The sequence below is a fragment of the Scyliorhinus torazame genome, chromosome 3 (genome assembly GCF_047496885.1).
Source record: "Scyliorhinus torazame isolate Kashiwa2021f chromosome 3, sScyTor2.1, whole genome shotgun sequence".
NCBI classification, from domain to species: domain Eukaryota; kingdom Metazoa; phylum Chordata; class Chondrichthyes; order Carcharhiniformes; family Scyliorhinidae; genus Scyliorhinus; species Scyliorhinus torazame.
In genome coordinates this window covers 341,350,331-341,376,938 of record NC_092709.1, presented here as the reverse complement: position 1 = coordinate 341,376,938, position 26,608 = coordinate 341,350,331, and the positions used below count along the sequence as shown (strand labels likewise).

Below are 26,608 nucleotides of genomic sequence, written 5' to 3'. Positions count from 1 at the left end.
CATAGTCTCAGAATAAGAGTTTGGCCATTTAGAGCTGAGATGAAGAGACATATCTACTCAAAGAGTTGTGAATTAGAATTCTCTAGTGCAGAGAAGATTGGTGTATTCAAGACAGAAATCAGTAGATGTTTGATGTACCAAAGGAGTTGAAAGATTGAATTGAGATGGAAGACAAATCCTGATCCTGTTGAATTGACAGCAGGCCTGAAGGGCAGAATGGCCTTCTCCAGCTCTTATTTTACATGCTCTTATCTTATCAGACGGAGTGCGGACAAATCTAGGGGAACAGTGAACAGGTGGAGTGAAGGTGCCGAGATGAAGGGAGGGAGCAAGCAATGAGGAGGAGTCTGGCGGAGTAGAGGGAGACCCAGAAGTGAGGTGCCAGAGGGGCACAGGTCACATTTTTGAGTTTGAGAATTTTACAGTGCTCTGGGTAGCTCTTGGAGGGCCGGGAAGGTGGGGAGGGGGAGAGGGGGGTGGGGGGGCTGTTGGATCAAGGGTGGGGGTGCTGGGGGTGAAAATGCAGGCTGGTGTGGCTAAGTTGAAGCTTGTACAATGATTGAGGAAGAAAGGGCAGTTAAACTGTTACAGAAACGCAAGTTTACCTTTGCCTGTCGACACATTGGGCATTAACACTGTGCACCCCAAAATCTCAACTGCAGTACAGCGAGAGCCTTGCTTTAAGTACTGCAAAGTGGGTTGGTTACCTTGAGAGCCAGTTTGACCTTTGGGGTGTCAATTATTATTTAATTAACTTCTGCATAAAATGCCCTGATTATGGAAATGTGTGAATGTCTCTTTCTTTTGACTCTCAGTTGCCTCTTTTCATTTTGAAAGCTAAACCGTTGAACCATCTGTTCTTTGCAAATCATCAAAAGATCCACAGAAAGTGAGAGAGAGAGAGAGAGACAAGTGAAATGTTCTGAAATTAGTTCTATTTCCCCCTCTTTTTCTCTACCTCCACCCAGGGATATAGAGTAAAAAGAAATGGATGTTGAGAGAATTGATTAGCCTCCTGCTCCAGTCACGTGACACCCCAGCGTCTTGAAGTCTAGATCCCTCTTTGGAAGTCATTTGATGGGATTGACATTTCTGGATAGAGTGAAAAGGCAGATGGAAAATCAGGATTCGACAAAGCCGGATCAGGATTCATCGACCGACTGTAATGGGACATTAAGGGAAAGTGGGAAAGGGCGGGAATGGTTTCCCGGATATCATCTATGGATTTCATAGAATTTACAGTGCAGAAGGAGGCCATTCGGCCCATCGAGTCTGCACCGGCCCTTACAAAGAGCACCCCACTGAAGCCCACGTATCTCCCCTGTCCCCGTAACCCACACTTAATATGTTTATTGGACACTAAGGGCAATTTGGCATGGTCAATCCACCTAACCCGCACACCTTTGGACTGTGGGAGGAAACCGGAGCACCCGGAGGAAACCCACGCACACACGGGGAGAACGTGCAGACTCTGCACAGACAGTGACCCAGCTGGGAATCGAACCTGGGACCCTGGAGCTGTGAAGCAACTGTGCTAACCACTATGCTACCGTGCTGCTGATTTACATTTGTAATTCATTTCCCCATTCCCCAAATACCTCCAGCTTGTCCAAAACTGAGTTGCTCACGTGCTGCGCTCGCTCCGTGTTAGTCAACACTGAATTCTAAATTCCAATCCCTCCCTCATCCAGCCCGACAAGTGTATCTGCGCTCTTCCAAATTTGGCCTCTTTTGCATCCCTGGTTTTAATTGTTCTGACATTGGCAGCCGTGCCTTCAGAACCCTGGACCCTAAACTCCGCAAATCCCTCCCCAAAAATCTCTGCCTCTCACTCCTTCTCTGTGACCAACCTGCCCTGGTCTCTGACTATGTGTCTCCCTGTCAATTTGTTTTGCTTGTGCTTCTTGGGAGCATCTTGGGACATTGTACCAAATGAAAGGTGCTATAGAAATGCAATTCGACAAACCATGCTCAGGAAAACCTCTATAGAAATTAAAGTTATTTCACTCTCTTTTACTTTTCATCGTTCTAGTTTTACAGAATAGCTTTTCTTTTATTAAAATTTTTATTGTACCCAATTCATTTTTTCCAATTAAGGGGCAATTTAGCGTGGCCAATCCACCTAGCTTGCACATCTTTGGGTTGTGGGGGGCGAAACCCACGCAAACACGGGGAGAATGCAAATTCCACAAGGACAGTGACCCAGAGCCGGAATCGAACCTGGGACCTCAGCGCCGTGAGGCCACAGTGCTAACCCACTGCGCCACCGTGCTGCCACAGAATAGCTTCTTAACAGGGTGGCACTGAATGTGAGGAACAGGAGATTGGGCTATGGGACGGGAATAAGGATGGACGGTCCAGGGACAGAAGGTGGCAATAGAATGGATGGAATGAAGGGGCCAAGAAGAGAATGGGGGGATAGCCACATTGACAGATTCAAGAGGAGGCTGGATAGATATCGGGCAGAGAAAGTGGTTGAGAGATACAGAAGGTGAAAGCGGATGTATGGGTGAACCCGTCTGTTATTCTCTCACGAAGCACAGCCTGATCCAAATTAAAAGGTGTCAATATGAAACGATCTTAGGGAAGGCCTCTCTGCTCTTCGCTTCTCAAAACACCAAACTCCTTGATTCAGAATATTTTGCTTCTATTACATAGAGAAGCTTTTTGTTTTGCAAAAACATACTTTATTCATAAAATATCTGAAAGAACATTACAAAAGCTTCAAAATTGCCATCACACAAAGTGCAATAATCATAGAATTTATAGTGCAGAAGGAGGCCATTCGACTCATCAAGTCTGCACTGGCCCTTGAATAGAGCTCCGTACCCAAGCCCACACCTCCACCCTATCCCCATAACACCACCCAACCTTTTTGGACACTAAGGGTAATTTAGCTTGGCCAATCCACCTAATCTGCATATCTTTGGACTGTGGGAGGAAACCAGAGCACCCGGAGGAAACCCACGGAGAATATGCAAACTCCGCACAGACTGTGACCCAAGTCGGAATTGAACCTGGGACCCAGGAGCTGTGAAGCAACTATGCTAACCAGTGTGCTACCGTGCTGCCTTACTGTGCTACCATGCTGCCCCTGGGTCAGTACAGACTTGATGGGCCAAATGGCCTCCTTCTGCACTGCGTAATATTCAGGTTCTCTCCATACATCATGTTGCACTCTTGAGATGCTTCAATACAGATATTTCAAAGTGGTCATTACAAATGGTGCAAAAATATTTAAGTTGTCTACCTAGATCAAGTTGCACTGAGGTGCTTCAATACAATTGTGATACATGTAATATTCACTGTATATATTTAATGTAAGGTATACAGCCAGAGAGGGTTCTCGACAATTCCCAGTCCCGCAGTTCACTCCGGCTGAAAGGTCTGAGACAGTGACCTTCCCACATTGCGTCTCTGCGCTGACTGCCCCAAGCTTTAGTGTGTCCCTCAGCACCTAATTCTGGGCTTTGGAATGTGCCTCACTGTTAGACTCGATTGGGGACAACTCTTTGCACTGGAAGCCCAACAACCTTCGGGCAGACCAAAGAGCACCTTTCACCGAGTTGATGATGCCCCCAGCTATAGCTGATGTTTGCCTTAGTGTGTGCCCCTGGGCACAGCCTGTAGAGCACAGAGTTCTGTGTCATAGAGCTGCTCAGGGGGAACCTGGATAGAAACCTCTCTCCAGACATTCTTTACAAAGACACATTCCCACCAGGAGGTGGACAGCAGTCTCTTCCTCACTACAGTCACCTTGAGGGCAGCGTGCAGACGGGGTGAGACTGCAGGCGTGTAGGCAGGATCGGACGGGGAGGTCCTTTCTCACCACCAGCCAAGCTAGGTTCTGGTGCTTGTTTGAAAGTTCTGGTCATGAGGCATTCTTCCAAATGACCTTGACAGTTTGCTCAGCCACCATCCAACAGCATCCACCATCTCTTTTTCCCAAAGGCCCTCCAGGACATTATATGCAGACCACTGCCTGATGGACTCAAAGCTGTTTCTCTGCATAAATGGTTCCACCAGGAACAGGTGTATTCCAGTTCAATAGGAAATGGACATGTGAGAGAACATGTCATGTCAAACAGATCCTCACACATCTATGACCTCTCGTGCACATTTAACTTTGTGTCCCCTCGCGTATGCTCACCCAGACATAGAGACGACACACATAATAATAATAATAATCATCATTATTGTCACACGTAGGCTTACATTGCAATGAAGTTACTGTGAAAAGCCCCTAGTCGCCACATTCCGGCACCTGTTCGGTTCCACAGAGGGAGAATTTAGAATGTCCAAATTACCGAACAGCACGTCTTTCGGGACTTGTGGGAGGGAACCGGAGCACCCGGAGGAAACCCACGCAGACACGGGGAGAACATGCAGACTCCGCACCGACAGTGACCCAAGCCGGGAATCGAACCTGGGACACTGGAGCTGTGAAGCCACAGTGAACCTAGAACATAGAACATACAGTGCAGAAGGAGGCCATTCGGCCCATCGAGGCTGCACCGACCCACTTAAGCCCTCACTTCCACCCTATCCAGTGCTAGCCACTGTGCCCCATATACACACAGATGTTATGATGAAACTTTATAAAACACAGGTTCAGCCCCAACTAGAGTATCATTACAGGTTCTGGGTGCCACACATTAGGAAAGATATGAAGGCATTAGAGCGAGTGAAGAAAAGATTCATGAGAATGGCTCCTGGGATGAGGAACTTCAGATAAGTGGATAAGTTGGAAATGTTGGACTGTTCATAGAATCCTTACAGTGCAGAAGGAGTCCATTTGGCCATCAAGTCTGTACCGACCCAGGGCACAATGGTTAGCCCTGCTGCCTCACGGTACCGAGGACCCAGGTTCGATCTTGGCACCCGGGTCACTCTCCGTGTGGAGTTTGCACATTCTGCCCATGTCTGCGTGGGTCTCACCCCCACAACCCAAAGATGTGCAAGGTAGGTGTATTGGCCATGCTAAATTGTCCCTTAATTGGAAAAAATTAATTGGGTACTTTAAAATTATAAACAAAAAGTCTGCACTCTACCCAAACCCACTCCGCCCTATCCCCATAACCTAACCTGCATATCCCTGGACACGAAGGGGCAATTTATCATGGCCAATCCACCATCTGCACATCTTTGGACTGTGGAAGGAAACCGGAGCACCCGGAGGAAACCCACGCAGACACGGGGAGAATGTACAAACTCCACACAGACAGGCCGGAATTGAACCCGGGTCCCTGGTGCTGTGAGGCGTCAGTCCTAACCACTGTGCCGCTTTCTCCTTCGAGAAGGGAGATGTGATAGAGGTATTCAATGTCACGAAGAGCCCGTGCAGAGACAACAGAGAGAAACTGTTGAAAACCAGAGGGCACAGATTTAAGGTGACTGGCAAAAGCAAGAATGACGAAATTAGGAAAATCGTGTTTTACTCAGCAGGTGGTTAGGACCTGGAAGACACTGACCGGGATTCTCTGAAATCCCAGCCAAGTGTTGCCGCCAGTGTAAACACCGGAGTGGTGCATGCCGGCGTCACCGGGCCTCCTGGCTCAGAATTTCACCGGTTTTTAGGGGGCTAGCACGACGCCGGATAGCTGCGTGCTGCTCTGGTACCGAAAGCTGGCCCTGTACGGCCAGCGTGGATACGCTCATGCGCGCGCTGGATGTCTCTGTGCCAGCGCATGCGCGTGTTGCTGTCTCCGCGCTGGCGCAGAGCAACATGTCGGCAAACACCCTCCAGATCACGGCTACCCGCCGATCGGAAGCCCCCAATCGTGGGCCTGGACCCCGTGGAGGACCCCTGGAGTCAGATCCCCCCCCCACCACCACCACCACCACGTCCACAGCGGCCGTGGGTCCGGGCTCCCGCCGGGTGGTACCAGGTTTGAACCACGCCAGCGGGACTCGGCGGAACTCGCGGGAATTCGGTCTGTCGCCCACAGAGAAACGCCGCGGGGGCCTGTTCCAACAGCCCCCGACCAGTGCCGCGTCGTCCACGCGCGCGGGACTGGTGGGTCCGCGGAGAATCGTGATTTCTGGCGTGAATGGCTATTCTGCACTCCGACGCCAGGTGCGATTCTGGCTCGGAGGGTCGGAGAATCCCGCCCACTCTCTGAGAGGGTGTTGGAGACAGAGCGAGGTGTTGCGGATCAGCTAAATTAGCCTCTTTGCAGAGACGCTCAATGGGCCAAATGCTGGTTTAGCACAGGGCTAAAGAGCTGGCTTTTAAAGCAGAACCAAGGCAGGCCAGCAGCACGGTTCAATTCCCGTACCAGCCTCCCCGAACAGGTGCCAGAATGTGGCGACCAGGGGCTTTTCACAGTAACTTCATTTGAAGCCTACTTATGACAATAAGCGATTTTCATTTCATTTCATTTCATTACTGTCCTGTAACCATTTCAGTAAATTTACAAACACACACATAAACAGAGGGATGGATTCACCAGGGGAACGGTGAGGGATGAGGGGGGGGGGTTATTGCTGCCCCCCACCCATCCACCTCCATTGCAAGGGTTGCCCGCTAGACAATGCACCTAAAATATGCCCACCCTGCAGCCACAATGTGATGCCGGGTAGCCAAGCAGGCACAGAATTATAGAATCCCGACTGCACAAAGAGGCCATTCAGCCCATCGAGCCTGCACTGACCCTCTGAAAGACCACCCTGTTAGGCCCGCTCCCCCTCCCTATCACCTGTAACCCTGCCTAACCTGCACAGCGTTAGACTGTGGGAGGAAACGGGAGTGTCTGGAGGAACCCACACAGACACGGGGAGAACTTGCAGACTCTGCACAGACAGTCACCCAAGGCCAGAATTGAACCTGAGACCCTAACGCTGTGAGGCAGCAGTGCTAACCACTTAGGGGCTGGTTTAGCACACAGCTAAATCGCTGGCTTTGAAAGCAGGCCAGCAGCATGGTTCAATTCCCGTTCCAGCCTCCCCGAACAGGTGCCGGAATGTGGCGACTAGGGGTTTTTCACAGTAACTTCATTTGAAGCCTACATTTGACAATAAGCAATTTTCATTTCATTTCATTCGCCATGCCGCCCGCAGATAGTGGGACCTCCACCTCTCAGTGGGAGGAAGCCGGGTCCCAAGCGCTGTTAGCCAATATGATTGGCTGGCAGCTCGGGCAGCCCCAGCAGTGCCAGAACTTGGCAGTGTACACTGCTGGGACTGCAAGCTGGCCATCGATGGAAATTGGAACCGGGTAAATTCCTGGCTTTCAGGATGGCGAGGGATTTGGCAGCCTCGAGAAGGTCAGTGAGGACCAGGAACAAAGTGGGGGGGTTGGGCTAACACCTTCTGTGGTGCTGGGTGCGAAGGGATTGACAAATGTAGCGCGTGCCCACCTACCATATGTTAGGGGGAAGCTCAGGCGGGAATTAAATATTTCCACCCCTCATATTCCACATGCACCACATACACTAGGGCAGTGGTTAGCACAGTTGCTTCACAGCTCCAGGGTCCCTGGTTTGATTCCTGGCTGGGTCACTGTCTGTGCGGAGTCTGCACGTTCTCCCCGTGTCTGCGTGGGTTTCCTCCCACAGTCCAAAGATGTGCAGATTAGGTGGATTGGCAATGCCACATTGCCCCTTAGTGTCAGAAAAAAAGGGTAGGTGGGATTATTGGGTTACGGGGATAGATTGGAAGTGTGGGCTTAAGTGGGGTGCTCTTTCCAAGGGCTGGTGCAGATTTGATGGGCCGAATGGCCTCCTTCTGCACTGTAAATTCCCAATTTCCAAGATGGCACCGGAGCGAGGCGACTTCTTGCAAGCTGTGCCCAGCATACCCTCTAATTCTATCTTTTACTCTTGTTCTATGCTTCTAAACCTTCATTCTAACTCTTGTAAACTCTCTAACAATGTTCTAATTCAATTACTTCCAGATTTAGCACCCGACTGCCGTCAGACTTTTGAATGGACCTACCTCGTATTATGTTGATCTTTTCTCTACACCTTGCTATAACTGTAACATTATATTCTGCAGTCTCTCCTGCCTTCCCCATGTACGGTATGCATTGTTTGTACAGCATGCAAGAAACAGTACTTTTCACTGTATACTAATACATGTGACAATAATAAATCAAATCAAATTCTATGAACCCTGCTCTGCAAACATGCCTGGTGGGGTTGAGGGGGTGCTGGCTGGGTGGGGTGGGGGGAGCAATGAAATGAAAATCGCTCATTGTCACAAGTATGCTTCAAATGAAGTTACTGTGAAAAGCCCCTAGTCGCCACATTCCGGCGCCTGTTCGGGGAGGCTGGTACGGAAATTGAACCCATGCTGCTGGACTGCCTTGGTCTGCTTTAAAAGCCAGCGATTTAACCCTGTGCTAAACCAGCCCCAGCCCAGATACCCACACAGGCTCCAGGCAACCTTCTGCAGCTGATCCATTGCGCTTTTCCCAACTCTCCCTGGAGGAATGCAAGGGAGGTTGATCATAAACTTGTTGTGTGTGTGTGTGTGTGTGTGTGGAGGCTCCTCCTCCAGTGAAACCCAGCCCTTAAAACCCTAGAAACACACACACAGGCTCATTCAGCACTCCAGATCAGGAGCAGCAAGAGGAGCAGCAGTTAGAGCTGCTGCTGCACAAAGGTATCTGCATTCTCCCTGTTGAATGAGATAGAAGCGTTGCGCTGCAATTGGCATGGATTTTTGGAACTCCAGCTACCTGAACGCCGGGAGCAGTTACGATTACACCTTTAACTTTTGGAATGACTACCTGGGTCTGTCCACGCTGGTGATGAAGAACCGCAGGAATGTGCCCCGGTCACCCAACTCCATCACCGAGTCCCTGAAGGCCACCCTGGGGCTGAATGATTGCAGCTGCCCTTGCCCGGGGAATGGGCACTGCTGTTGCCCGCCCAGCGCCGCCAGGGCTTTCCTGGACCTGGAGGAGAGCTTCTCCCTCTTCCACCCCTTCCAGCCTCTCCCTGCCGGCGGCGGCCACCCGGAGCCCGAGATGCTGCTCGACCCCTTCGGCCCCCTCGACCTCCTGGGGCTGGACAGGAGGGCGTCCAGGAAGGGCGGCGGCCGGGCCAAGCAGGAGGCCAAGATCTGCGTCTTCTGCCGCAACAACGGGGCGCCCGAAGATATCTACGCGTCCCATGTGCTGAAGACGCCGGACGGCAGGGTGGTGTGCCCCATCCTGCGGGCATACACCTGTCCCCTGTGCAATGCCAACGGGGACAACGCGCACACCATCAAGTACTGCCCCCTCTCCAAGGACCAGCCCCCCCAGAGGGTTTTGAAGGGGGGCAGAGCTGTGGGTGGAGGCAAGAGACTGAAGGTCTTCTAGGCTCACAATCCTCTTGATGGAGAGAGAGAATGAGAGAGATTCCTCTGCCACCTCCTGCTTCTGAACTCCGCTCAACACAAAATAAAACTGGCTCAGAGAAAAATAAATGTTAAGATTTCTAAATATTGATGGAGCAGGGATCTGATTTGGGGGAATTCATGGCATTTTTGTCTCCAAATGTGGTGTTTGGGGGAAAAAAAAGAAACCGTATGAGAGAAGAAACATAATTTCTTGCTGGTAATTGTTTGTTTGTTGTGTAAAGTGTGTTTTGTTTTCATAAGGACAGTTATATTCATGTGCGGAAACACTTCTGTGTTCCATTTGAGGTCCAGATCTAAAACAAACGATCCTCCCTGCCCCCCTCTTCCATTTAAAATGTCACTGATCAATGTGAAACCAGATCCCATCCCTGCTTGGAACTTTCTACTGAGTGTCACGGTTGCTAGGTCGGACAAGAGCGTTTTTAGGAATGTAATTCTGGACTCAAGCCACGAAAGATTGAAATTTATGCACTTGGGGTTGAAGCAGGAGCTGGAATATTTTCAATGAAATAAGGGCATCATTTTTTATTTTTTTAAGGCTTTGAATTTGAGCTCCTGTGTGCTTTAATATCATTCCACACATTTGGGAGCAAGGACTTGTAAAAGCTCCCACGTGTAACTAGCACTTCACTGTTCCTAAATCACAGCCCGACAAATAAGCAGCCCATTATCGATGGATGGATTAGGATTAATGAATTCAACGATGGATTTTGCTTCACCTCTCTCTCTCATATATATATATATATATATATATGCCCACGAGCATGTCAGACTGGCACAAAGAACACACGTGAGATAACTCAACTCACTTTAGGACTTTGGGTGGTGAGTGAAGAGGGATCACAATTCAGTCTCCAGACCTGAATTCGTCTTAAAGCAAGACTCTGTCTTTTTCCTCCTCTCTCTCTCCCTCTCTCTCTCAATGTCTTTCTCCTCGACGCAAACAGGCATGGTTTAGAAAGAAAAATGTTGGATGAATAGTCGACGTTTGAATCTTTTTCTTGATTGCGTTCTGTCTGAACTCTTAATCCAAATGTTTAAAAAAAAATGCAGTTTCTTTCTCGTAGTGAATGTAACATTTTTAACAGTCAGAATTGTTTTGATGATGATTCTAGCAGGACTGCACAATGGAATTACTTGTTTCATTTTGTTTACCAAAGCAGTTTAAAAAAAACGTTGTAATAGAATTATATGTAAATAAGAACTTGTGTGTAATGTATATTCAGTATTTTGACCATATGCTGATTTAAAGAGGGCTCTCTACCTCAAAACATTAATGCTTGACAGATGCATTAAGTTTCTATTAAAATAATTATCAGATCAATAAATAACCAGTTTATAAATGACACACTGCCATTTCTAAAAGGTTTTGTAATAATATTTTTTTGGATTTTATATAAGAAATTTGTATTTTTCGCAATAAGGCTGCAGAGGAGATTAAACATGAATGCTGCCTCGAAGCAATTCATTAAATCTTTAAAAAAAATAACTGTAAATATATTCACAATTATTTCCTCCTTTTTGAATTTGTGTTGTAAATTGTTCAGAGATTGGCGTTCCTTTTGCGTAAGGGTTTTTTTTTAAAAAGGAAAAAAAATTAAGGTACCGGATTAACTTTTATTTATACAATGGTGTCACTGTTCTGTAAACTGCGGCGCAGAAAGAATGATAGTGTCCACTGGAGCTAATAAAATGGCATATTGAAGAAACATTGGGGTGACTTTTTAATCCTTCTGCGCTGGATGCTTGGGAGCGTGCGGGCATGACTCCCCCTAGGGGGAAGAGTTGGAACATGCAGCACGATCAAGGGCAGACTCTCAAAGGCTTGTTCAGTGGGGCTGCTGAGGAAGAAGTGGGTTTGCATTTATATAGCGCCTTTCATGGCCACAGGACATCCCAAAGTGCTTTACAGCTACACTCAAGAGCCCTCGGAGGGTTGTGGGGCTCGAGGAGATGACAAGTGATAATAATAATCTATTATTATCACAAGTAGGCTTACATTACCATTGCAATGAAGTTACTGTGAAAAGCCCCTGGTCGCCACACTCTGGCGCCTGTTCGGGTACACAGAGGGGGAATTCAGATTGTCCAAGTCACCTAACAAGCCCGTCTTTCGGGACTTCTGGGAGGAAACCGGAGCACCCGTAGGAAATACACGGGGAGAACGTGCAGACTCCGCACAGACAGTGACCCAAGCCGGGAATGGAACCTGGGACCCTGGCGCTGTGAAGTAACAGTGCTAATGATGGGCAGGGGAGGTGTTAGTGAGACTGTGGATGGGATTTGAATGTGAATTTCAAAATTGAAACTGCTGGACAACCGCTGGACAACCTGAACAGGAAGAAGAGGCTGGGGGGAGTAAATATTTTTTGCAGGTCCAGGTAATTCATTTAGAAAGGTAACAAATTCTTTGGTGTCAGACAGAGTTCAGTGGATAGCACTCTTTCCCCCTCCCCCCCCCCCCCCCCACCCCCACCCCCACCAATCAGAAGTTGCAACTTCATGTCACTCCAATGACATAAATACATAAGGACTGCTGAGGGGAGAGACAGCTGGTACTAAACCTGTTGTACATTACCAATCAGAGATCTGCATCAAAGCCACCCATGGGCTTGCCTGGGGGGGGGGGGGGGGGGAGCAGCAATAAACTATAACATTGATGATAACTTACATCACTGCGTGGTACAGTGGCAGGGTTGGTGACTGGTGTTAAGGAAAATAAGGCACAACGGGTGGAATTTTCCATATTTTTAACAAAGTGGCGTGGCTGGTGGGATCTGTGCCAGGTTTCCCACTGGTCAGAATGGAGGGAATTCACTCCCTGGTTTGCATTCGGGAACTAATTCATTATGCACAGGCAAGTATCTCTCCAGGTCACAGGACGGGCGAGGAGCTGAACGGACTGACCCGCGGTTACCCGGTGGGCCAAGGTGCTGGCTGCCATATTTAGATGCCAGGTGAGGGCAGACATTTCACTCCCTCCAGCCCGGCTGTCCTCAGGACACCCACAGAGATGGCTGCAAAGCAGAAGAAGAAGGCAGTTTAGCAGGGACACCTTCGAGGAGAGACGTTAACCCCAAGGAAGGCTCCACGAAGCTCACCAGCCTCAACTCTCCGGCCTGGGAGGTCAGGACGGTGTGGCGGGCAACCTCCCCCACAGTGTCACCCAGTGCAGGAAGAGGTTAAATAATCTCACCCGCTCCCCTGAGGTCAGTCAGCCTTCATCTCACTCCACTCTCACACTCTCATCGTGTACTGAGGGTTCAGAGATGGCCCACAGCATTCACGGGGGCTGCGTATCACCACTGAGCGCCTCATGGATACTTTCACATCCCCAGCAACTAATCAGACATGCCGCACAAGCTCCCCCCTTCTGGGGAGGGCTCACCGCACACCGGGCCATGCATCTCTCCCAGCCTCTGCACACGCCTTCTCATCAGGGTAAATCTTCCGTACAAGGGAAGGGATGATCCCAGGCTGGAGGAGGAACGGCCAACGTATCTGACCTCGCCAAATTTGAGGAGGATGCTGCCGAGCTGGCTGCGGGGAGGGGGGGGGGGGGGCATGGACAAGGATCGCTCCTGTGGGGGAAAGCGAGATTGACTTCACCCAGAAAAGTAGTACGGATGAGACGTCCCTGAGTTGATCGCCTCCTGACATTCATAGTGAGTGACATACATTCCTGTATTCTGCCTGCTCATGAACTAAACCTGCCTTCTCTTCCTTACAGGCATCAGCAGGTCCAGGCAGAGGTGGAGTAGTGGCTTCGACATGCGAGCACCTCGAGGTCTCCATGGGAACATAACATAAGAACTGGGAGCAGGAGGAGGCCATCTGGACCCTCGAGCCTGCTCCACCATTCAATAGGTCATGGCTGATCTTTTTGTGGACTCAGCTCCACTTACCCGCCCGAACACCATAGTCTATCTAGGGAGCCTCAACTGCTTCACTGGTGAAGTGGGAAATGATTCACAAGGGCACTTGGCACAGAAGATGGCTGCCTGACACACAATATGGAGACACAGAGAATAAAGCAGACATAACTGATGCCTGGAGAACAGATAGGAACAGACCCAGGACAAAGGAAGATTAAGAAATACATAAATGCGGGACCCCACTTGAATAAAGCTGACTTCAGCCAAGGTGTACATAATGATATGCTAATATGAATGTCCTGGGCCATTTCCTAAAACAAAGGGACAATAAACCTCTTTGACTGTGGCCATGTGTAAATGGCAAAATGCTTACAAATTGCGATGTACAACCTATAAAATGTTTAAAGATAACAAGGTGATAATTGTTTTGTATCTGGGCTCATTGTGGACCCAAAGTATAAAATTAATGACTGTCATTCAAACCGAGAGAAATGCTGGCTACTGTACCGCGGGGTACATACGCTTTCTCCCGAAGTTTTGTGTAACAATAAAACTGCATTTATCTGATCACAGCAAGTCTGACTCTTGGAGTGGTTGATTTTTCCCACAACATATTGGCGTAGTCGGCAGGATCTTACTTCTGGTGAGTTCCGATCGAAGGCCTCAATCGGAAAGCTGGGGTAAAGATCGTTTAGAATCTGTAGGAGTCAGACAGATCAAAAGGTGCAGTTTAAAATAAGGTACCTATAGTGATAAGCATAGTGATATAAGTCTTGACTGTATAGTGACATGATAATAGATCAGATTTGGTACTACTGCTGATAGTATTAAGGATTTGTGGCTTGTGCTCATCAACAAACGGACAAGGTAGTGCTGCCCCAAACGCCCAGCCTTAGACTGGCTGTCAAGAGGAGGAATCTCCCACGCGAAAGTCAGGATTGGAAGTGGGTATTGAGGCACTAAAGGCACTAACAATTGTGAAGCACAAGTGGCAGAAATCGGCTAACCCCGAACTCTGTTGTGGCGAACAAACGCAGAGTTCTTGTATGAAAGTAGAGCATAAGTTGGGTACTAGGCTGTCCAATGTCTTATTAGCGATGCGGAAAAGGAGTTGATCAACTCTGACCTAGAGCCGAACTCCGGTGGAGAAGCACGTTGCCGAGGTGGTAATAGTGGACACCGTGAGTATAAGTCAAACCCTGAGAGACGGTAGCGATAGCGCGGTACTGGAATAGTAATAGTGGCTGGGGGGTAGTGAAGTCCCTCCAGTAGAGAGCACACTTTGCTAGGAGGCAGCTGCGGCCGTACAGACGGTGCTAGGGTAGTAATAGTGGCTGGGGGGTAGTGAAGTCCCTCCAGTAGAGAGCACACTTTACTCATAGTAACCGGGGGTATTGAAGTCTGCGAGATGGCAGGCAATGATATAAAAAGGGGATCTCTGCAGGTTCTCTTATCGAGACATACATGACAGACGGACAAGTGTTGATAAAAAAGATGAAGAAGGACGGCTGGGACACTTCCCAGACCTCAGAACAACAGAGGGGTTGGCTAGACAAAGAGAAGAGAAACAAGACTAAAAAGATAGGGATAATGTTAGCACATCAGTTAGCAGGACTAATTGAACAAGTAGGCACCTCTACTGAAAAGTGGAAGGAAGACAAAGAGAAGATCAGGGAATTAGAATCTAGAGTAAGGGAACTGGAGAAACACGACCACGTGTTGAGAGAACAACAAGGGAGCGGGGAAGCTGATCCCCTACCCCCTTACGAGCCCACACAGCAGGGGCCAACCGCCCCTCCGGCAGGGTGGGGTGCGTTAGAATACAATTTAGCGCCAGTAACCCGAGGGGGAACAGAGGCGCAGCCAAAAGCGAATTATAAACCCTTTACCCCAGGTGAGAGACAGCAGGTAATGGCTTCCCTGGGCAAATTACAACCTAGAAGCGCAAACACAAAATTCTGGGAAGAATTAGACACAATCTGGGTTGGACACCAGTTACACCTAAGAGACGTACACCAGCTGGTCAGGGCAGCCTGTCCAGCAGATAAGTGAAGGCAGGTAGCTGACCCGCCACTCCTGCAGCCCAGGATTATAACGGGGGACGGTGGACACATGCCGTCGCTTTAACAGCAGAGATAGATGCACAGCAGGACCCCTTCGCCCAATTTAAAGCGGAAATCCAGAGAGTGTTATGGAATGCTCCCACTAACTGCAGCAAGATCACTACCACAAGACAGCAGAAAGAGGAAGGAGCTTCTGAATACGGGGAACGATTGTTCCACGTGTACCAAGAGTGCTCAGGGCAAGGGAACCCATGCCGTGGGAATCGGGCGTTCATCCAAGCTTTTAAAGATGGACTCTCTAGTGCCCACCAGGCTATCCTAAAAATGGGAGTGATTATGTCCCAGGGTTACGACGAGTTGGTAGAGTGGGCTAGCGGTGTACAGGTAGAGGAGACGTCCCAGGTCAGAGCAAGACCAGAAAGAGTAGCAACCCCCAGTAACGGGAACTGGGCCAAGCCGAAACTGACCGGCCACAATTGAGGCCGGCAAGGGCACAATGCGAGGGATTGGCATTGCAGGGTCCCACAGAAAGGAGCCAGACCAGGAGACAGTGGGAAGCATTGCAGCCACTGTAATAAGTATGGACACTCAGAGGCAGTGTGTTGGGAGAAGCATGGGAGACCCCCGACCCGATCCAGGACCACCACAGAACCGGAGGAATCACGGAACCTCCGAGGTTAGCAGGGCTGACTGTCTGCAGCCCCCACTCACATGGGTAAAAAGGAAGGAAGAATTTATATGTCTGCATTGGTAGGGGGCAGACAATGTGAGATGCTCGTGGACACAGGAGCATCCATATCTGTTACCAATCTACCCTTACCCCATACAAACAAAATGATTCGCCTAACCGGGATAGGAGGGAACAAAACACCCGCCTTCTTGAGCGAAACCACGTTAGTAGAAATAAATAATTTGTATATACCCATGAGATTCCATGTATGCTAAAATAACAAGGGTACAATAATGGGAAATTATTTAATGAAGGGATATAAAGTTTTAATAGATTGTGGAAAAGGAGAATTGATTTGGCCAAGGCAGGATGGTCGGGAAACTAAAATAGGGAAACTTACAAATCACTTGGAAACCATTAAGGTGGCCACAGTCACCGCCAGAAATTGGGAATTAGAGACGGAGCCATCTGTGCTTCCATCCCCAGAGTGTGGGCGGAGACAAAATTAGATACTGGACTGACTAAAACAGACCCGATAAGGGTACCAGGACCAGAGCATAAGCCCCACCGACAGTATCCAATTAAGCCAGAGGCAGAAAAGGCCGTAGTAGAAATAGTCAAAGGGTTAGTGGAGAGGGGAATCCTAAGGGAGACCACAAGCACCACTAACTCCCCAACCTGGCCAGTAATCAAGCCTGATGGGAGCTATAGGCTCACGATAGACTATATTGGACTGAATAAAGTCACGCCCAAATTGCACCCCATTGCAGCAAACCCCTCGACAATCCTGAACGGACTGTCACAGGAATATAAAATATTCACAGTATTGGACATAGCCAATGGATTCTGGTCCCTACCATTGGATCCAGAATCCCAGGACAAATTCGCCTTTACAGAGGGGACAGACAATACACGTGGACTCGCCTACCACAGGGATTCCACAACAGCCCCGCTACCTTCCATCGGGTAATGAGTGACATCCTGAGTAGGGTCGAACTACCAGAGGGCAGCACGGTCCTACAATATGTAGACGATATCCTAATAGCTTCAGGGTCCAAGTCGGGACACCAGGAAGCACTGTACCTAATTCTACACGAGTTAGAAACTGCAGGGTTAAAGGTAAGCCCCAAGAAGGCACAAATTGGAAAGGCACAGGTCCTACATCTAGGACACCTTATATCCCAAGGACTTAAAGAAATACCAGCAGATTGGAAGCAGGCAATTCAACAAATGCCACGACCCGTCACCATAAGAGGGGTCAGGAAGTTGTTAGGGTTATTCAACTATAGCCAAAGTTTTATCCCGGGGTTCGCAAAATTGGCCGAACCAATACAGGGCCTAGTCAAAGGGGGAAAACCAGCGTTAGAGCCCGTAAAATGGGGACCGGAGCAGGAAGAGGCTTACAGTAAACTAAAAACAGAACTAATATCAGCCCCTTGATTAGGGTTACCAGATTTGAATAAAGACTTTCATATCCATTGTAGCAATGAGGGAGGATTCCATTCCGCAGTAGTGACTCAGGACCATGGCGACAAGAGGAGATCCATAGGGTACTATTCGACTGCAGAGGGACCGACAGTCACCGGGTTGCCAAGGTGCATAGCCGCTTTAGATTGTGCCGCCTGGGCCGTAAGAATTAGTGAACCAGTAGTGATGGCAGGGAACATAATCCTCCACACCAAGCACACCTTGGTGGAAATGTTAAATACGGGGAACTTGAGGTCAGTCTCGAACATAAGGAGGGCCAAGTGGGAAGCTGTCCTCCTACCCCCAAGCAAGTCCGTAGTAATAGTAAGAAATATAGGGGAGAATCCAGCAGAAGGGATTTTAGATACAGGAGAGCCACACACCTGTGGAGATGTAGACAGAGATGAAGGAGAAGGTAGAATAAAAGACACATCATTAACAACAGCTGAGGAGACCCTCTTTGTAGATGGGTCACGAAAATATGTGGAAGGATCACCCCGGACAGGGTGGGCGGTAGTGAATGATAAGTTAGAAACCTTAAGGTCAGGAAGGATTGCCGGAGGTCAGTCCACGCAAGTAGCTGAACTAGTGGCGCTCACGAAGGCACTGGAGTTATCCGAGGGAAAAACCGCAAACATATACACGGATAGCCGATATGCATTTGGAATTATACATGATTGCATGACAACATGGGGAAGGAGAGGGTTCATAACCACTGGCGGAACTCCTGTCAAACATCAGCAAAGAATTAAGGCGCTATTAAAAGCCAGTGAGAAACCCCGAGAAGCCGCAGTAATCAAAATTAAAGCGCACCAGAAGGAGCCAGGAAGAGACAACCTGGATTGGTTGAATTTCAAAGGAAACCAAGCAGCTGATGCAGCAGCACAACTGGCTCTAGAACAAAAAATGATCAGCGAGCTACCAATAGCAGCTACAGAACCAGTAGAAGAAGATATAGATATTAGGGAATTACAGGAGAACACCCCAAGTGAGGAGAGAGAGAGATGGGAAGCGCAGGGTGCAGCCAAAGGGGCTGATCATGTTTGGAGATGAGAGGATAAGGTGATAGCACCGGAATGCATACAGAACACCCTATTGGAATTACACCATGGGCTCTCGCATGTGGGTAGAGAGGCCATGATAACCAGCTTAGGGAGAGAATGGTGGTGGAAAGGGATGGGAAGAGACGTAGCCCGACACTGCCACCGCTGCGTGATATGTGCACAACACAACCCTGGTAAACCCATCAAAATTAAAATGGGACACCAACCCAGACCCAAGGGACCCTGGGAACACCTGCAAATGGATTTCACAGGGCCACCACCACAATCCCATGGGAAAACTTATTGTCTGGTCATCATAGACCAATTCACCCGGTGGGTAGAAGCATTCCCTACCAGAAATTGTACTGCTACCACGGTAGCCAGAATATTGGCAGAGGAAGTAATCCCTAGATGGGGAGTGCCCCTACAAATTGATTCGGACCAGGGGACACACTTCACTGGGAAAGTGATGAAAACAGTATGTAAGCTGATGGGGATAAAACAAAAATTCCATAACCCCTATCACCCAGAGTTCTGGGATGGTGGAACGTATGAATAGAACACTTAAGAATACATTAGCTAAAGACATGCAAACATTGGGAAAAATGTGGACAGAGGTGTTGCCCACTATACAAATGAGGCTAAGCGCTACCACAAACCGGACAACCGGATTAACCCCTTATGAGCTAATGACAGGACTGGCGATGCAGTTACCAGAAAGCATCATAACAGGTGGGACTGATGTAGGTCCGCTAAAAGACAGAATCAGGAAATATGTTTCGGAAAGGAGCACCCAGCTAAAAGGGATGCGCAAATTTGTAAAAGACAATCAGGAACACAAAGACACACAAAGGGAGCTTGAAATATTCCCTGATGTCCCAGCAGCGGACAGTCACGTCCTAATAAAAACACTACCTGTTAAAGCCAGGATTTGCCCCAAAATGGAATGGGCCATATGAAGTCATAATTAGTGGAGACCCTGTGCCTGTATTGACATAAGAGGGAAGGGAAGATGGAAACACTGGACCCCGCTAAAATTGTATAAACCTGAACATGAATGAACTAATCCGATTGCTTTCCCCCAAGTACAGGAGGAGACCGCGAGCGAAGGACCAGTGTACTCGGAAAGTGTAGAACAGTTCTGCAACCAAGCATACAGACAGATTATAAACGATAGTGTTAGAATTGATACTTGCTGGTGGTAAAAATGTGTGTAACCACAGGTGTGATTATGATACTTTGCGTTGTCGTGACTGTAAATTTGACTGGGCTAGAGGATAATCTATTTTACAAAGCCCACATAAACTTACACGGGAATCGAACTGTATGCTATCCATTAGCACAGTCGGTAGAAGCCCTGTTTGTAGCCACCCCTGGGTGGATCCCGAGCAATTTATATACAGTTGATACATCAGGTGCACCCTGTAAGGGAGAAGTCGGAAAGTATAAAAAGGGGATACAGGGGACATCTGTGAAACTTGTAAATCCCACCGACTCTGGGGACGGGAAGCTCCAAAAGGAGGGAGGGAAAGCTGGTCAAGATACAGCAAGCTATCCGCTTTGTTTCACAGGGCAGGGATGGGGATGTGCCTACCCCCTGCTCCACAAATAATTCCTGCATACAGACGCAGTGCCTCCGCCAGCATTGTCGGGTTAATAAAGGGCAGTTTACTTGCACCTGCAATGAACTGAAATGCCTAAACATAACCGCAGGAAGACAGCCCATGTGTGGGCAGTGCAATGGGAGTCACGTAAGCTCAGCCACATGGACATACCCGTTTGATACTTATCAGGTGGTGGAATCCAACGGGGAGTCAGGGGAACCAAAATATTGGGAATACAGGCAGACTCATAATCAGGACACTACACGCTACTGGACAAAGGAGGGATACGTATTCCTCTTTAATGGAACGTACCCGACAGAAACTACATCTCCCAGGCCTTTTTGCAGTGGGAACCATAGGACCACACACCGTACCATGCCCTCAGAAGGGACATATTCGGAGAAGAATAGTGACCCGGGCTATCAGCAAGGAATTCTGCACTGATTGGGAAACCCCGGTTACATTAGGATCATTCCTTGGGTACGGGTTCCTCGGGACTCTATCTCTGGGGGGAGCAGCAGGAGTGATTAGTGCTAAGAACAGAAATGTAATTGTTTGTGGATTAACAATCTTGGGAAACAGTACCTCAAAAGCGCTAGAGGCTGTCAACCAAGAAATGGCTGAACTCAGATTACATGCACAACAGACACGGTATGCAGTAGACTACCAGTTAGCCCAACAAGGGGGAGTGTGTACAATCATAGGAAATAAATGTAGAACCCATGTCATAGACGAATTCTATAATATTACAGAGGCCATTCACAATATCAGGGAACAACTGGATAACTTCAGACAGGGACCCACAAAAGGAAGTAACTGGCTAGAATGGCTAGTGGGAAATATCTGGGGACCCTATTCAATACACGGACTGGTCATGTCCATATCGGTCACACTGGTGTGCTGCCTTAGCTTTGGGTGTCTAAAGATCTGCTGTAGTACCGTAACAAAGGTCGTGTCAGGAGCCAGTGTCACCCTTAACGAAACCACGATGTTCCCCGAAGACTCCAGGAGATGCGCAGAAAGACGGGAAGTTGCTGACCTGTACCGATGAGAGGTACCGTGGTGTTGGTCTACGGGGCTGTTGGGGCGACAACAGCCCGGACCACAAGGGGGGGGTTGAAGTGGGAAATGGTTCACAAGGGCACTTGGCACAGAAGATGGCTGCCTGACACACAAGATGGAGAGACAGAGAATAAAGCAGACATAACTGATGCCTGGAGTCCAGCGGGGTGCCAGTAGGACAGATAGGAACAGATCCAGGACAAAGGAAGATTAAGAAATACATAAATGCGCGACACCACTTGAATAAAGCTGACTTTAGCCAAGGTGTACATAATGATATGCTAATATGAATGTCCTGGGCCATTTCCTAGAACAAAGGGACAATAAACCTCTTTGACTGTGGCCATGTGTAAATGGCAAAACGCTTACAAATAGCGATGTACAACCTATAAAATGTTTAAAGATAACAAGGTGAGAATTGTTTTGTATCTGGGATCATTGTGAACCCGAAGTAGCTGTTTAAAGACAACAAGGTGATAATTGTTTTGTACCTGGGCTCATTGTGAACCCGAAGTGGCTGTTTAAAGATAACAAGGTGATAATTGTTTTGTATCTTGGCTCATTGTGAACCCGAAGTGGCTGTTTAAAGATAACAAGGTGATAATTGTTTTGTACCTGGGCTCATTGTGAACCCGAAGTGGCTGTTTAAAGATAACAAGGTGATAATTGTTTTGTACCTGGGCGCATTGTGAACCCGAAGTGGCTGTTTAAAGATAACAAGGTGATAATTGTTTTGTATCTGGGATCATTGTGAACCCAAAGTATAAAATTAATGACTGCCATTCAAACCGAGAGAAAGGCTGGCTACCGTACCGCAGGGCACATACGCTTTCTCCCGAAGCTTTGTGTAACAATAAAACTGCATTTATCTGATCACAGCAAGTCTGACTCTTGAAGTGGTTGACTTTTCCCACAACACTGGGAATTCCACAGATTCACAACCCTTTGGGTGAAGAAATTCCTCCTCAACTCAGTCCTAAATCTACTTCCCCTTATTTTGAGGCTATGCCCCCTAGTTCTATCTTAACAATTCCCGTCATAATTTCATATGTTTCTGTAATGAAATGAAAATCGCTTATTGTCACAAGTAGGCTTCAAATGAAGTTACTGTGAAAAGCCCCTAGTCGCCACATTCCGGCGCCTGTTCGGGGAGGCTGTTACGGGAATCGAACCGTGCTGCTGGCCTGCCTAGATCTACCGTTCTTCTAAATTCCAATGAGTAATGTCATAGTCTATTCAGTCTCTCCTCATAAGCTAATCCTCTCAACTCTGGAATCAATCCAGTGAATCTCCTCTGCATCCCCTCCAGTTCCAGTACATCCTTTCTCAAGTAAGGAGACCAAAACTGTACACAGTACTCCAGATGTGACCTCACCAGCACCATATACAGCTGCAACATAACCTCTCTGATTTTAAACTCAAGCCCTCGAGCAATGAAGCACAAAATTCCATTTGCCTTCTTAAATTACCTGCTGCACCTAGAAACCAACTTTTTGCGATTCATGCACAAGGACACCCAGGTCCCTCTGCACAGCAGCATGCTGCAATTTTTTTACCATTTAAATAATAGTCCAGTTTGCTGTTATTCTTACCAAATGGATGAGCTCACATTTAGCAGCATTGAACTCCATCTGCCAGACGCTTGGCCACTCACTTAAACTATCTATATCCCCCTACATACTCTGTGTGCTCCGCACACTTTACTCGACCATTCATTTTAATGTCATCTGCGAACTTTGACACATTGCATTTGGTCCCCAACTCCAAATCATCTATGTAAATTGTAAACAATTACGGTCCCAAAACTAATCCCTGAGGCAGACCACTAGCCACTGATCGCCAACCAGAAAAACACACATTTATCCCCATTCTTTGCTTTCTGTTAGTTTACCAATCCTCCATCCATGCTAATACATTACTCCTAACACCATGCACTCTTATCCTATGTGTAGCGCACAATGACTTACGAGAGACGAGAAGTGATGAAGTCTATCCAGGCTTTATTAAGCGATGCTTGTCCCCAGCAGCTCAGCAACAGAATGAAGCTGCGGGGAGAAGCTCGGGTTCTTATACTCCGCCTTCAGGGCGGAGCCAGAAGTCGGCAGATCCAACCAGGACCCGGGATCTGTCAGCCAATAGCATCTCGGCTTCACAGGTCCCACATGACCCCTAATACATACCACCACACTATGCAAAAGCCTTTTATGCGGCACTTGTCAAATGCCTTCTGGAAATCCAGGTACACCACATCCCTGTTGTCCACCGTGCTCATAGTGTCCTCAAAGAATTCCAATAAATGAGTTAAACATGACCAGCCTTTCATGAACCCATGCTGCATCTGCCCAATGGAACAATATCTATCCAGATGTCTCACTATTTCTTCCTTGATGATAAATTCAAGCGTTTTCCCCAGTATAGAAGTTAAACTAAGCGGCCTGTAGTTACCCGCCTTTTGTCTACCTCCTCTTTTAAACAGTGGCGTCATATTTGCTGTTTTCCAATCTGCCGGAACTGCCCTGGAGTCCAACGAATTTTGGTAAATTACCACGAGCGCATTTGCTACTTCCCCTGCCAACTCTTTTAGTAGCCTGGGATGCATTCCATCAGGGCCAGGAGACTTGTCCACCTTTAGCCCCATTAGCTTGCCCAATATTACATCCTTAGTGATAATGATTGTTTTTAGCTCCTTACGTGCCATAGCCTCCTTGTCAACAATTATTGGCATGTTATTTGTGTCTTCCGCTGTGAATATCAGCACAAAATACCTGTTCAATGCCTCGGCCATTTCCTCATTTCCCATTATTAAACCCCCCTTCTGATCCTCTAAAGAAACAATGTTTACTTTAACTCTTTTTCATTTCTATATTTGTAGAAACATTTACTTTTTTCTTTGATATTCTGAGTTGGTTTACTCTCGTAATCTATCTTACTTTTCTTTATAGCTTTTTTATGGCTTTCTGTTGACCTTTAAAGATTTCCCAATCCTCTCGCTTCCCACTAATCTTTGCCACTTTGTATACCCTTTCTTTCAATTTGATACCCTTCTTTATTTCCTTAACAATCCATGGCTGATAAGCTTTTTTCCTACAGTCCTTCCTTTTCACTGGTATATACTTTTGCTAAGCACTGTGAAAAATCACTTTGAAAGTCCTCCACTGAACCTCAATTGTCCTACCATAAAATCTTTGCTTCCAGTCTACCTTAGCAAACTCCTCCCTCATTCCATTGTAGTATCCTTTGTTTAAGCATGAGACACTGGTATTGGATTTTACCTTCTCATCCACCATCTGTATTTTAAATTCAATCATACTGTGATCGCTCTTTCGGCGAGGATCCTGAACAATGAGATCATTAATTATTCCTGTCCCGTTACACAGGACCAGATCTAGGCTATCTTGCTCCCTCGTAGGTTCCATTACATACTGTTCTTGGAAACTATTGCAGATACATTCTATGAACACCTCCTCAAGGCTGCCTTATACGACCTGGTTTGACCAATCGACATGTAGATTAAAATCCCCCATGACAATTGCCATGCCATTTTCACATGCATTAGTTATTTCTTTGTTTATTGCTTGCCCCACTGTGATGTTATTAATTGGTGGCCTATAGACTACACCTATCAGTGACCTTTTCTCATTGCTATTTCTAATTTTCACCCAAATGGATTCAACCTTTTTCTCCATAGAACCTAATGTTATCCTTAAATATTAGAGCTACACCAGTGTTTTATGAACCAGCAAAGAACCACCAAAAAGTTAGCACAAAGGGGGAGGAAACTAGCACAAACTGAGAAAAAACCAGGCAGGAATATAAAAACAGATTGTAAGGGCTTTTACCAATATGTAGAAAGGAAGAGAGTAGCTGATGTAAACATGGGTAGCTTAGAACCAGAGAGCGGTATACTATGACAGGCCGTGCCATTGAGTGAAATGTGCGTCCTGTAGGTTGTGGGAAGTCATGGATACACCATGTCTCCTTGTCAAATACATTTGCGGAAGGTCCCCCGGCTGCAGAAGTTTGAGCTCTGGGTTGCAGAATTTGAACGGTTGCTTGAGTCACTGTGGTGCACCTGCAAGGCAGTACCTGGTTGGATAGCATGTTTACTGAGGTGGTCACACTCTCGGATTGGTGTGTGCAGGCAGAGAGGGATTAGTTGAGTGTCAGGCAGTCTGAGAGGACCAGGCAGGGAGTTTAGGAATCCCCTGGATCCACCTTACTCACTAACCGGTTTTCCATTTTGCACGCTTGTGGGAGGCGATGGTTCCGTAACTGAGTGCAGCAAGGGCAAAGTCCAGGGCACCATGGGTGGCTCATTGCTACAGGAGAGGAGAAGGAAGAGTGGAAGAGTAATAGTGATGGGGATTTACTAGTTAGGGAACAGACAGGCATTTCTGTGGTCAGAGACATGACTCCAGGCTGCTATGCTGCCCCCCTGGTGCCAGGGTCAAGAATGTCACAGAGCAGGAAATCTCCCTGTGGGAGAATGAACAGCCAGACCTCATGGTCCACATTGGTACCATTGACATAAGCAGATTTTAGCGAGTGTTTGAAAATTCATTATCGAGATGTGGGCATCGCTAGTCCAGCATTTGTTACCCATCCCTGTTTGCCCTTGAGAAGGTGGTGGTGAGCTGCCTTCTTGAACCGCTGCTGCAGTCCATGAGGCGTAGGCACACCCACTGTGCTGATAGGGAGGGAGTTCTAGGATTTTGACCTAGCAAAGGAACGGTGATATATTCCCAATTCAGGATGGTGTGTGGTTTGGGGAAGAACTTGCACCTGGTGGTGTTCCCAGGTTTCTGCTGCCCTTGTCCTCCTAGATGGTAGTGGTTATAGGTTTGGAAGGTGCTCCCTCAGGAGGCCTGCAGTGCATCTGATAGTTAGGAAAGAAATTAAAAAGCAGATCCTCAAAAGCAGTAAACGCAGGATTATTCCCAGTTCTCGTGAACATAGGAATAGGAGGATTGAGCGATTGAACACATGACTAGACAAGAGGGAGAGAGGGCATCAAACCTCTGAGGTATTGGGACCGGTTCTGGGGCAGGTGTACAAGGTGGACAGGTTGCATCTTTAGCAGGATCGGGACTAACATCCTTGCAGGGAGGTTTACCAGTGCTGTTGGGGAGGGTTTCAGCGACATTGGCAGGGGCATGGGGCCTGAGATAGCTGAGAACGACAAACTTGTTAGTTTGACATCAGGAGTAGGGAAAAGATTAGAATCTATTACAAAGGATGTGATAACTGGACACTTAGAAAACAATGACCTGATTGGGCAGCGTCAATATGGACTCATGAAAGGGAAATCACACTTGACCAACACTTTTTGAGGATGTTACTTACAGCATAGATAGAGGAGAACCAGTGGATGTGGTGTCAGTGGATTTTCAGAAAGTTTTTGATAAGATCCCACACAGACGGTTAGTGGGCATAATGACAGCAAGTAGCATTGGGGGTAATATACTGGCATGGATTG

The 26,608-nt window shown here is 47.7% G+C and overlaps 1 protein-coding gene and 1 long non-coding RNA gene across 4 annotated transcripts in view; both read left to right on the top strand.

The window, feature by feature from the left end:
* Positions 1-13,799, top strand: part of LOC140409316 (uncharacterized) — a 40,909-nt gene extending 27,110 nt beyond the window's left edge. Inside the window, exons 2-4 of one of the 3 annotated variants that reach the window (XR_011940320.1) lie at positions 261-378; positions 7,895-8,019; positions 13,079-13,799. This is a non-coding gene — a long non-coding RNA (uncharacterized lncRNA). The remainder of the gene's footprint in view (positions 1-260; positions 379-7,894; positions 8,020-13,078) is intronic. The other 2 variants (XR_011940321.1, XR_011940319.1) reach the window with 2 other exon arrangements.
* nanos1 (nanos homolog 1) lies at positions 8,530-11,057 on the top strand. The gene has a single exon (XM_072497712.1). It carries the CDS (start codon positions 8,657-8,659, stop codon positions 9,305-9,307), a length of 651 nt encoding a protein of 216 aa, XP_072353813.1. The 5' UTR covers positions 8,530-8,656; the 3' UTR covers positions 9,308-11,057.
* Positions 13,800-26,608: the final 12,809 nt, after the last annotated feature.